The sequence below is a fragment of the Ciconia boyciana genome, chromosome 4, assembly GCF_034638445.1.
Source record: "Ciconia boyciana chromosome 4, ASM3463844v1, whole genome shotgun sequence".
Lineage (NCBI taxonomy): Eukaryota > Metazoa > Chordata > Aves > Ciconiiformes > Ciconiidae > Ciconia > Ciconia boyciana.
The window spans coordinates 44317644-44330673 of NC_132937.1; the positions used below are offsets into that span (position 1 = coordinate 44317644).

The following is a 13030-nucleotide window of genomic DNA, read 5'->3' on the forward strand; positions in this document are numbered from 1 at the left end:
TGGGAGGGACCCTACACTGGAGCAGGGGAAGGGTGTGAGATGGAAGGAGCAGCAGAGACAACATGTGATGGACTGACCACAACCTCCATTCTCCGTCCCCTTCCACTGCTCGGGGGGGGAGGAGGTAGAGAAAATTGGGAATGAAGTTGAGCCTGGGAAGAAGGGAGGGGTGGGGGCAAGATGCCTTTAGTTTTGTTCTTATTTCTCATTATCCTATTCTGATTTAGATTGGCAATAAATTACATTAATTTCCCCAAGATGAGTCTGTTTTGCCTGTGATGGTAATTGGTGAGTGATCTCTCCCTGCCCTTATCTTGACCCATGAGCCTTTCATTGTATTTCTTCCCCTAGTCCAGCTGAGGAGGGGGAGTGATAGAGCATCTTGGTGGGCACCTGGCAGCCAGCCAAGGTCAAACCACCACATATCCCTTCTTACATCCCTATGTTCAGTGAAGGCAAAGCAGGGTATAGCACCAGTTTTGAAAGTTGTTTGAGTTGAATTAGGTTGAGATGATCAGGTATTAAGTAATCAGTAGCTGCAGTTGATTGATTGTAAGTTTTGTCAATTGCTGACTTTTTTTTCTGTGGAAAGTTTAAATTTCTTTAAATTGAACTTAGGTTCCTTGACCAAATATATGAAGCTTTAAAAAAAAAAGTGAAGCTTCATATATTTTTATTAAACTCTTCCTAGCTCATTTTTTATTTGGTAGTTTGGCTTTTATTGTGCTTTTCTTCCTTCTTAGTATATTTAAACAAGAAAGATTGTGTATTATGTGTAAGTAGCTTCTGACTTCCAGATCCTTTGAAAATAATTCTCACTGACACTGGACTGTTGTGCATGACAACAAATGAGACTTGCTTCTAGGTTTTCTTTTGTGGAGTGTTTCATGAGTGATCCACAGTGCTTTAGCTGTCTGCAAGATGAACATGTTCGCAGAGTGGATCTTACATTGTAAAGGATATTACTAACGTGTAGACTTGTCTTTAGCATCTGGGATCAATATCTGTGACCCTTATCACCATGTTCCAGTATTTAGAGGGCGGCTACAAAGAAGATGGAGACTCCCTTTTTACAAGGAGTCATGTGGAAAAGAGGAGGGGTAATGGGTACTGATTTTGATTACACAAGAGGAAAATTTTTCACAATGAGAACAATCAGCCATTGGAATAATCTCCCCAGAGAAGTGGTGGATTCCCCAACACAGGACACTTAAGATTCAACTGGACAGAGTGCTGGACCATCTTGTCTAGACCGTGCTTTTGCCAAGAAAGGTTGGACCAGATGATCCTTGAGGTCCCTTCCAACCTGGTATTCTATGATTCAGATCGCATCATTTGCCTTAACCTTAGAGCCTGTTAGCTTCCTATGATTATTTGCATGTGTAACTTTTATTTGTATTCAAATTCAAAAAGGTATTCAGCTATATCTGTTATGTTTCTTTAAGAATAGTTTTGGGGGGGGGGGGGGGAGTTATGCTCAGTTGGATGTTTGCTAAGGAGTAGCTTTGAACTGACAGTGTCAGGGCACAGGACAGATTAGATCATTTTGTTTCCCTGTACTTTCCTCACCAGCTTCATTGTAATACAAATAAAAGCTTTTTAGTATTTGAGGCATGTGAACTGAAAGTTAGATGCAGGTGGTGATATTGGAAAGGATTGTGTGTTGCTCCCAACTATCTGACAATCCTGTTTTACCTGGTGAAAACAGTTGAGGCAGAGGGTGCCACAGCTTCCTTTAGTTCCCACTCTTCCTTGTCATGTTGCTATAATCTGCTTTTATGGTTGTATCCTGGTGCTTTTTGCTACAATGTATGTATTCCTTCCATCTCAAATCAATACTGATAGCAATAACCTTAATTTCTTTTCTGCTTTGAAATTATATATATGTGTGTGTGTGTATTTTCCTGGCTGTGTCCAGAAGTTATTTTGCTAAAGCATTTGTTTCAAAGTACAAAGTTTTGGTCAATGTTTGTGTGGAACTTTTTTGATAATTTTATTTAATAAGAATGTATTAAACAGGCTTTTCTATTTCAGGAGACTGGCATTTTTCATTACGAGAGTGTATGTTCATTATTTGAGACAGCTACATAAAACAGAATTTAGAATCTAGGATGAATTCAAGACAATATAGACCAGGTTTTCTAGTTAAAATATTTGAGTGTCAAAATATTCTGTGAGGTGTTGTTCATCATTTTGCTAATTTTAGCTCCTCTTATACTCTTTTCTGTCACAGCCCCATGACTTTGACGAATGCAGATTTGATATTAGCGTAAACGATAGTGTTTGGTACCTCCGAGCTCAGGACTCAGACCACAGACAACAGTGGATAGATGCAATAGAACAACACAAGGTATGGTGGTTTTTTATTTCCTTTCTCATTCCCTCATTAGATCCGGTGGTGCTTGCAGAGAGTTGTAAGCTTCCCTGTACAGTCATTAAAGTACACAAGGTATTTATGACAGGTAAAAGCTGCAAGATTGAAGCTGTGTGTTAAATACGTTTCAAAGGATTTGCTTGTTCTTCATAGATGAGAGTTTAGAAAACTGGGAGCTAACGACTGTGTACCTTTCTTGAGCTCTCTAGTTTGGAAAAGAAAAAGCTTGCATTATATTTGAGTGACTTTTTAATGGTTTTGTCCATCTTCTCTCACCGATTATTGAATCGTTTCTTATCTGTCCTAGATGTTAAACTTGTTAGTTTGAGTCAGTTCTCCTAGATTATCATTCTGGTTTTAGGTTCCTCTCTTTCATCATTTGTCTGCTTTTAGTGTGTCTGATTACTGGCTTTTGTCTGCTCATCTTTTAAGGCCCTGCTCTTCATCAGCATCTTGGTTTAGCTTTCCTGATCTATTCCTTATGTCTTCCAATGAATTATTTTCAGTTTACCTAAAGTGCTTGAAGGTTCGGTATTTTTAAAGTACGTAGCACGCGAAGCATCCATTATGTTTTCAGGTACAAGATAGACACTGCCCCAAAGTGTTGAGTTTAACTACAATACCTAGCACAATGCAACTTCTGCATCTGGGTTATACAGGTGTTACAGGAATACAAATTAAAATAGATACCTAAGTAGGTAGGTATTTTTACCTTGAGCTTCCTGAAGTATTGCTTATGTAAGTACTATGTGTAATTGGGAAGTTTAATCTTTTATTGGACAATCCTTACAATATGCAGTACATGCTCTTAAATGTAAAGTGCTGCCTTTTGATAATGGTTCTCTAAAAAAAAATAATCTCAATTAGAATATTAGTCCATTTATAGCTTGGCATTTTGCCTTCACTTTGATACAGAGGTAGCATTAAAACATACAAAATTAAGTTGCAAAACCAGGATTCTCTTCTGTAGTCTGAAAAAATGCAGTTAACCATGGAGTATTCTTGAGACAAAAATACTGCAATTTATTACTCTTGCAATACTTGAGAGAAATGTCTCGGATACACTGAACAAGTTGCTAGATTACAGATCTGTACAGCTGACACTTCAAAAACTATTTTACAGGAATGAGGGTCTTCAGGTATGGGGTTGTGGGGATAACCCTGGGCTAAAATTCAGACTAGGTTTGGTGAATGATTTAGCTGGTGAAATAAAAGCAGAACTTAACCTGAAGTCCAGATAAGCAGAAATGCAGGCTGGGTCATTGCATGCTACCATGCAGGAATGAATGAGAAAAACCCAAATCCTGTCTTAAACTCTGCTCTGCACAGCTTCAAAGGGAAGTGTTTTTCATGCTGTTCTTTTCCCACTTCTAAGGCTTTCCTTAACTGTTGCTGAGTTCTGAGCTGACAATTTTATGGAACCACCTATTAATGATATGGAAGTATTGAGTGGTAATAGTTTAGAGTTTGTCCTTGTATGTGTAAATTCAGAATTGTTTTTCTGCCACAAAAAAAATATAATCTTGTATTTATCAACACTGAATTTTATTCTCTTGCTTTACTGCCCAGCCTCTATCATGAGGTATCTGTTTGCTTTTCTTTTTCTGTCTAGTATTACTGGTAAACTTAAGTCATCTTATTCAACCTCCTTTTCAGATTGTTAATGAGTGAGGAGCATTAGTTCTAGCATTCCAAAAGTGACCTCCCTTTGTGAAGAAGCCTGATTAATTATGCAGTTTTTGCCACTTAAAAAAAAAGGCTTCTGTTAATATTGATTGTGGTTTGGACAGTTTAAACTTCCATGCTTTGCAAGAATTTGGAGGTTCTTTAAAAAAATATATATAATAAATTGTACCAAATCTCTGTCTTCACATTTAAAGGAGTGGAATGAGTGGATAATTCCACTAACCACTTTTTTCAGTATTTACTTAGAGTTAGTATTGGAATAGGAGTAATGAGTGCTTTTTTCATTATTTTATTAAAGTTAACTTTCTGCTCATTGCTAAAAGAGAGTCGTGTTCTGGAAGGTTATAAACTGAAGAAAAATATGTCTACAAGTAGGAAATGGAAATAAATTTTTTTCTGTATATGCTGAAGTGACAAGTAGTAGTTCGGTTTGCATCTTGCTGTCCTAATGTAATAACACTGGACTTGACTGTTCAAAATCTGATGGCTTTTTCAGTATATGTAGTTTGCAGTTTCATGGCTATTGACATTTTTCAGTTTCTTGCATACTCCTTTTCACTCTGTAGTGTTGACAGGGTTCAAGACAAATAGTTGTTTTCATTCTTAAATGGAGAGGTAAATATTATGGCACCTCACTTCTAAATAAGCCATCAAACCAGTTAATATATGAAAGCACTACATTATTTAAAGCATTCTCTTTGTAGTATGCAACTTAAATACCATTATCAAGACAAGGCAAGGAAAACAGCAAAAGGTAATGCAGTCTTGTAACAATAGTTTGGACTCAAGTTAAAAGTACATAATTAAATCTCAGAAAATCATGAGTAACTAGCATTTTTTTCCAGTGCAATATTCTGTTGTCTTCATAATACAGTAGCAGCTTTGTGTGATGAATGTTGTAGGTATGGAGGTGCATCTGTTTCTACTAAGTGTGCCTACTAAAATACATAGGAATCTTATCACCAGAAGCCTTGGAAAAGTGCTGTATGCACATAAATGGGTGTTTGATGTAATTAAACATAGAACAGAAATGTCCAAATCCAGTTTTCAGTCAGGTTATCGTTAATATTTCTTAAAGAATGTGTCTCCAAATGTCTTGTTTCTGTATTTCCAAATTGAGTGATTAGTGCTATATCCTATAATTCATATACAACTTTGTAGGAAAAATGTACTGGAAAAATGTACTGCTTAATAACACTGATAGGATTTGAAAAATAGATTTTCTTGGAGTCTGGAAGTTAATCCCATTTTTTAGTTCAATTTGTATGAACAACACTTCAGTGGTCCTTAGTTTTCAGTAACTTTTCACCCATCCTTTAATTTTCTTCAGCTCTTGTGGAAGTTTTATATCTAAACACTTGATCAAGAGTAGGACAGGATGGGCTTTTATGAGGCAAAATATAGCATTTCACTGAAAAGTTCAGATTTTTGTCTGCTTACTCTGAAATTTTCTGAAGGAACTTTCCTGGTCAGGTTACCAAAACTCAAGCAAAAGTTTCTTGAGAAGCTGTTACCAGATACAAATTGGTTTTATTTGAGAACTGGGTTCTTGAACTGACACATAATAATTTGAATAAAATTGAGAGAGGAATTTATTTCCTTTATTAAGCAGTCATTTTGATTAACTTGAGTCTACTGCTATATAAAGTACTTTTTTGTTTGTTTTTGAAGCTCTTTGTTGCTTATTGAGTGGGTAGGTAGTTCTGGTAGGCTGCTTAAGCTGTTTGCTAACAAAAGTATGTTTGTGAGACTTACTGTAGCATGTCACAAGGTTGTTTATCTTTAGAGTATGAAAGATGGACTGAAACTTTGACTGTATTTCATTGTGCTCTGAACAGAGAAAACACTGATTTAAAATGAATTTTATATTAAATTTGAGTATGAGCAGGCTTAGAAGAACTTTCTGCTTAGCAACACCAATGAGTAGCTGGTAGCTGAGAAATGTAAAACATCTAACGTTCAAGCATAAAAACTGTTAAAATTTGCTCCTCTTTTTTTATCATTTCATTAGCCTTTTCTTGTATTGAGGTTCCTGAATGCTTACTGGATTAAATGTTTCACGTACAGCTTCTAAAGGGCTTATTAATCGCTCTGAACTGGAGGAGGAAAAAGTCTAAAACAGCGCTAAGACTATCAGTGACAGAAATGAGGAAATAGTTCATGTGTAACCAGGAGTCCTTTCTTCTAATTAAATATTTCATTAAATTTACTAAGCAGATATTTATCTGTAAAAATATCTGGTTGTAAGGGTGTATATCATTAGGAAGCTTCTGTGTTCTACTACCCAAAGAGATAGTCAGGTCTAGGATGGCTGATGACCTTTTCTTAGATGGATCTAGTGGCAATGTGTATTGCTGATGAACTCAAGACCAGGCTAGGTTTCCACATTTCTCCGGTGTAAGAACATTGATGTGTGAGCACCAAGGTATCAACGCTTTTGAAAAGTTGCTCTCTTCTTAAATAATAAATTGAAGGACTGACTCCAGGTCTGTCCTTCAGTTTGAAAATGGAGTATGGAATTTCTAACCCAAGATTAGAGAAACTGGCTTGAATGTTGTTAGTTCTGTGCTGTGAGGAAAATGTCTGGGTTTACCTGTAGAGAACATGGACTACTGCAGCATGTAGCTTCTAACAAATAAAATGAATGTGCTGTGTAGTATGAATAAACAAGATTTACTTTTTCACTGAAGTGGAAAGTGTGTTTCTTTACACATATTAAACTTATCCAAAGTTTTCATTCTTTACCCTCAACTCTAGTAGAACCGATATGTTAACTTACAAACTTACGTTACTTCCCAAAGGTATAGATGAGGGGAGTGAATTGCTGTGAGAACCATCTGGATAATTAAACTTATGAGCAAATTAACTTAAACTCCTGAGATCCAGATAATGATATTTTGTAATGTTCATCTAACACCTGAGTTGAAAACTTGCTGAGAATTTGTTCAGAAATTAATGTTTTGTGAGAAACTCTGCATCAGCTTAGGCTTGTCCCATTTTGTTCTACCTTAGTCTTAATTTATTTCCACACAGATTCTGCATGTGTTCATTACTGACTTTGTGACTCTTCAGCAAAATAAATTGACAGTGTTTTAAGTCTTGGATTTTCAAAATCTTGTGTTTATGAAACTGAAATACTGTTTTAAGTCTTGCTGAACTTCTTACAATCCATGTCTTCAGTGTGTCAAACTGTAAAAGGTCATTCTCCAGAGGAATACCTAGATATCCAACAAGTTTGGCATGTAAGGAGTAGGTAGGTTTCCTTTTTCATTTTGAACTCATGATATACAAGGTGTTTTGATCTAGAGCAGGAGGTATTAATTTCAAAGCCTGACTGTGAAAGGCATCAAGTGGCTACCTTGAAGGAGTGCCTACTTCATTGTTTTTACTGTTGATTAGACACTGGGAGAAGAGGAGTCAGCTACTTAGAATAGGATTATACAGAAACATCAGGAAGAGTAAAACTTATGTATCTTTTCTAGCAATTTTTTTTCCCCAAATAGTTTGGGGGGAGGGGGCGTGGCAGCCTCAGGGGGTTAAAGATAGTTTAGCTTGTCAGTAATTCTAATTTTGTGAAATTCTCAATATGCTACAACTTGTTTTTTAAATTATCAGTTGTCAAACTCAGATGCTTCACATCCCATTTTTTTGCATTGTTTAAGTTAAGATGGTGAAAAACCAAAAAGCTGGATTTGGCAGGCTAGTGAAGTCAAATTTAGGCATAAGTGTTGGAACAGTTGATTCACTTCCTTTATTAAACACTGATAGATTTCCAAACAAGGAAACTAGAATTGGGACATTTAGTTTTGAGACTATTATTTTCTGAATGTGGATCCTGGTTCATAGATTAATTTAGAAAACTGCAGAGTAAACTTTAAACAGAATAATTTTGATTGTAGTTAATAAGGGCACTTTAGAATACTGTTGTGGAAAAAAAACCCATGTCAGCTTGAATCCTTCACAAAATGCTCATTAACCACATAAAATGTTGTTCTTTTTTTCCACATAACCTAAAAAAAGTTAACAGTTACCTTATGCACAAAGTATTAAGAGTCATTAATTTCACCCTTAAGGTCATCTGTATGTTGTGTTTTCTCTTATCAACATACTGTTCTGAGGGAGTTACTGAATGTGCTGTTAGGCATTGAAAAATATTACTAACAGTAATTGTGATGTTGAAGCAGAAAAGGCAGCCATGTAGGTGTCTGAGGAGAGGACAAGGGGTAGAGGTGGGCTTTTGCTAGTCTAACATGAGTGCAACACCATACAAAAGCAAAACTTCTAATGGCAAGAGCACCATAGTGTTGTGCACTTGAGAAGCATCTTAAGTGTAACAAAATAACCCACAGAGTACTCTTAAAGGAGCCCTCTCAAACTGTTCTAGTTGTTCCAATTCTAAAGGGTTGAGTTAGATTGCTTAAATTTGTTGGTAATAGAAATCAGCTTTTGGATAAACAGTATGAAGGACATCAGGTAAAATATTGGTATGATATTGAAGTATTTCTTAATTAAACTTGGCCTTCTGTCTTTGTGTTATTTCTCTTACAAACTCAAGTATAAGTGGTTACGCAGAAGTAACTTTTCAAACTCGGAGGAAACCTTAAATTTCACTTACTCTTGGTGCTTATCATCAAGTTGGATCTCAGTTCCCTGTGTGTTGTTCTGTAATTGGAATGCTTCACCTTTAGGCTGAGACCCAAGTGTATCTACCTGTTTCTTCAACCTAATAGCTGCTTTAAGAAATTTCATGTGAACAATACTTTGCCAAACTTTTGTTTGAATACTGTATGTAAATACTGATCTATGAGATTATTTTTAGTTAGCTGTGCTAAGAAAACACTGAAAAATACTAATGGAGGTAACTTTCTCATACTACTATTTTATTAGCAGTGGATGCCAGTGCAAAAAATTTGACCAGTTAATCTGGTCAGAAACCAATATCAGGGTTTTATTTTCTGAAAAATAGAGCTCAAATTATCAACAGGAGAGTACAGAAGGTTACTACATGTTTAACTTGTCCACAGGCTTTCAGCAATTGTGAGGAGAGCTATAACATTCTGTGAAGACAGAGTAATTTTTTCCTTTTCTACACCTCTGAAATCCTGTCCCAAGATTGAACTAATTTACTGACAATGCCAATAAAGACATGCAAATAAATCATTCCAAATCTGTTGCATGTCTGGACTTGAAACTAATCTTAGTAAGATAATTCAGAGTGAATAGGAAAGTATATGCAGAGTAGGAATGCTATAGAAACATTTTGATTCAGCATACTGATGTAACAAACTTTTAAAATAGAAATTAAATGAGAAGTGTAAATTTCTGCCATCAGTAAATAGTTTTGTACATTAAACTTAATTTTCTTATTCTCTGGCAGATCTTTGTGGAGCCACTGAATTAAGTAGTTGGGATGTTTATGTAGGCTACCTTCAAGTGCATGACGAAACACTGTGCAAATGGTCTTCAGAAGTCTACATTGATGTTACAAACTTTACAAATCTAATTTTTTTGGTACCAGTTTACTATATGGTTGACAACTAGGCATTGGCAAGTAATTTCTAGCAAATGGTATCTGTTCTAATGTTGATGAGTGAATGCTAATTATAAACACAACCTTGTTGATTATTTTAAAATTAAAACTTTCCAATAGTGTAATTTTAGATATGTTGTACAGGAGGGAGCAATAGGAATAATGTCTGTTGCCATTTCTCCAGCTACTTCCTCTCCTGGAGTTTCAGGTGTTTGTGATATATTTAAATTATTTGCTTCCTCAGCAGTGGTTGCTGAGGTATGAAAAGGAAAAAATGTGGATCCCTAATCTGTTCTTTTTTTTTTTTGGCTTTTCATCCGAACACCAGTTCCTCTGTCCTTACTTCCCCTCTGTACCCATTCACAAATAAGACTGACTTAAGTGGAAGCAACAATGCAGATGAAGGAAAGCACAGGAGGTATGGGAGTAGGTAAATATTGTTTAATTTTGGTTTTTTTCCTCAGGTTCATAATGAGGATTGTAGGAGAGTGGTGAGGCCTCCTTTTTCCTCTCTTGGTATCAGTGGCCTAAGTGTTGGAACAAGTTTCTTAAGTAGTTTTGGTGTCAGCTGTTGTCCCCTATCAAATTGATTTGGGTTGCCTTGTTCTGTTGTCTGATGCTGTGCAGCACATCAGTGAAGTCTAAATTTTTCTGTTTGCTGACATGCTGGATTGTATGGAATACCGTTCATTTCTGTGATATTGCATGTAGCTCCAGAAGCTAGTGCCCCACTCTCACTGTGGTGTCGCAAGGCACTGACTTGCAGCAGCAGTGCACCTTACCTGAGAGGTAGCTGGAGAACAGCATTCAGGTATCTGTGTTAAACTGTAAAAAGTTGTTACCTGTTTAACAGTCTTAAGTGTATAGGCAAATTGCTGATGAGTGGTAGAGACATATGCTTGAAGGTGTTGCAAAAACATTGTGTACTAGTTTGAAACTAGAAAACCATGAACTGTTGCGCAAGCTTATGCAGGAACTTAGATCTGCTCTTGTTGCTGTTCTGTCACTGTTGTATGTTGACATAAAATATGTAACTTAAGTTCTTGTGTATTCACATTTGACATCTCCCTTCAAAGGTGAATTTGAATTGTTTGCAAAAATACTTCCTGATAACTAAACAAAAAATTAAGTCCAAGCATAGTCTTCTGAACTCTGCAGTAATAAGCTTATTTATTTTGAATTTTGGCCTGAATCTTAGGCTAAGGTGGGAAATGCACAGAAGGATGTAGCTGTCTCAAATCCAAGCACCTTGTTTAGCTTTCCAAGCTCATTGGTCCTTTAACTGTGAATACTGGCTTTTCCTTTCTGCTCTCTAGTGACACCTAACTAGTATATGTATCTGAGGAGAAATACACTGAAGGGCCCTCCTGAAGGAAGAGTCATAAAGTTCATTCTGACTCTTCCCTTAACATGAACTAAAGTCATCCTTATTAGATGCCATGTTTCATTATAAGTTAGACTGGTAAGTGTTGTAACATGAGGGGTCGTGGAATGATTTTAGCCTGTTTCTGCTGTTAAAGGGATTTCTTCTTGCCATCCTCATCTAATCTGAGTTTTTCTTTATAGAGTAGTCTCACAGTCAGTTTGGAGAAGAGATTCTTCCCTTCATCTTTGCAACACTTAAGATTTCTTGGCTTTTTATGTTGGCCTGAACAGCTCCCCATTCCTCAATTGTTGTTCATATGGGCATCTTTTACAACTCTCTGATACCTTCTGTGGCTCTCTTTGGAACTCAGTCCTCATCTTTCTTTGAGGTACAGTACCAAAATTAGACTCGGTATTCCTACTGAGAACCTTACGGATGTTGTATAGATTGTATATGTTGTATAGGATTATTTTGTGGGTCTTGTCAACTACCCTGTTTTGCAACACCATGATTTTTTTAACTTATTCAGCTTGAGAACCACTAAATCTGATTCATCTCTCTAACTGTCTGCAGATTGTTACCTGTCCTATACTCATGCAGTACAATATTTCCTATAACAAGTAAACCTTGAACTTCATTTTCCTACAGTGTACACAAGTGTTAAGTTTTTGCTGCTCTTCTATCCACTTCAGTCAAACTCTGCTGTCTTGGGTTTTGGTTTCTTTCCAGAAATAATTCTCTGTGCTGCTTGGGTTGGGTTCAGTTTCTTACTGTGCTTCGAGTACTTTCTAAAGTATGGAGATTGGCTGGGTGAAGAAAGGTTAGATTGATAGTGTGTTATGGTTCAGCCCCAGTCGGCAATTGAGTACCATACAGCTGCTCACTCACCCTCCCCTGCTGGTGGGATGGGGGAGAGAACTGGAAGAGCAAAAGTAAGAAAACTTGTGGGTTGAGATAAGAACAGTTTAATTGGAACAACAACCAAAAAATATGGTAATGAGAAGGAAAACAACAAGAGAGTGAGAGAGGAACAAAACCCAGGAAAAAAACAAGTGATACAACTGCTCACCACCTGCTGACTGATGTGCAGCCAGTCTCTGAGCAATGCTTGCTACCCCCCCAGCCAACTCCCCCCAGTTTATATACTGAGCATGATATTATATGGTATGGAATAGCCCTGTGGCCAGTCTGGATCAGCTGTCCTGGCTGTGCCCCCTCCCAGCTTCTTGTGCACCCAGCAGAGCATGGGAAGCTGAAAAGTCCTTGACTAGTGTAAACATTACTTAGCACCAACTAAAACATCAGTGTGTTATCAATATTATTCTCATACGAAAACCCAGAAGACAGCACTGTACCAGCTGCTAGGAAGAAAATTAACTCTATCCCAGCCGAAACCAGGACATAGCAGTACCTTGGTTGACAGCTGAGCTTGCTTGTTATTCTGTTAGGAGCTGCTTATCTGAGTCTGAAGCTGTATGTGTATGTGCACTTAAGATAATCTTAAATCTTTGTATCCATGATGAAAGCTGTGATCAGTCTGCCATATGTTCCTAACTAAAAAATTTTCTCCTCCAACCAGTCAGAGCATTAACAGGTGGTCTTCATAATCTTAGAGGTCTTGAACTCTCCCTCTCTTAAACCCCTACCCCCAAAAGGTAGTGAACTTAGATGGATGGTTTAGTCCTATCTTACCCTTAGGTTAGCTAAATATGAGTTGACTGAAGATTCAAATTCATGTAAAGGTTAAAGCAACTTTTTGATCACTGTATAGCCAGCCTGGTGAACCAGGGTGTACTGAAATGTCTAAAGAATGCCTGAAAATTACAGGCCAAAATGTAAATGAGCAGAGCATTGCCTTGTGGGTGCAATCCTGTGTGAAAGAAAATGCTTTGAAAAGTGCTGATTCAGTATCAGGTAGCATGAAAGGCTTGTGAGACTACTGCTAGGCTGTTTAAGAGTATGTCAGTCAATATTTTTGTAATGCTATTTGATGAAGGTTACATTGTACATGGCTAAAGTAAACTTGGTGCCAAGTCTAATGCTGAGTCTTGAGGTGACTAGAGCTAGGCTACCA

The 13030-nt window shown here is 37.0% G+C and overlaps 1 protein-coding gene across 2 annotated transcripts in view; it reads left to right on the forward strand.

Annotated features, from left to right (window-relative positions):
- Positions 1–13030, forward strand: part of CERT1 (ceramide transporter 1) — a 78353-nt gene that overhangs the window by 22781 nt on the left and 42542 nt on the right. For both annotated transcript variants that reach the window (XM_072859547.1, XM_072859548.1), the window contains exon 3: positions 2234–2350. In XM_072859547.1, coding sequence (XP_072715648.1) covers positions 2234–2350 — 117 coding nt within the window. The remainder of the gene's footprint in view (positions 1–2233; positions 2351–13030) is intronic.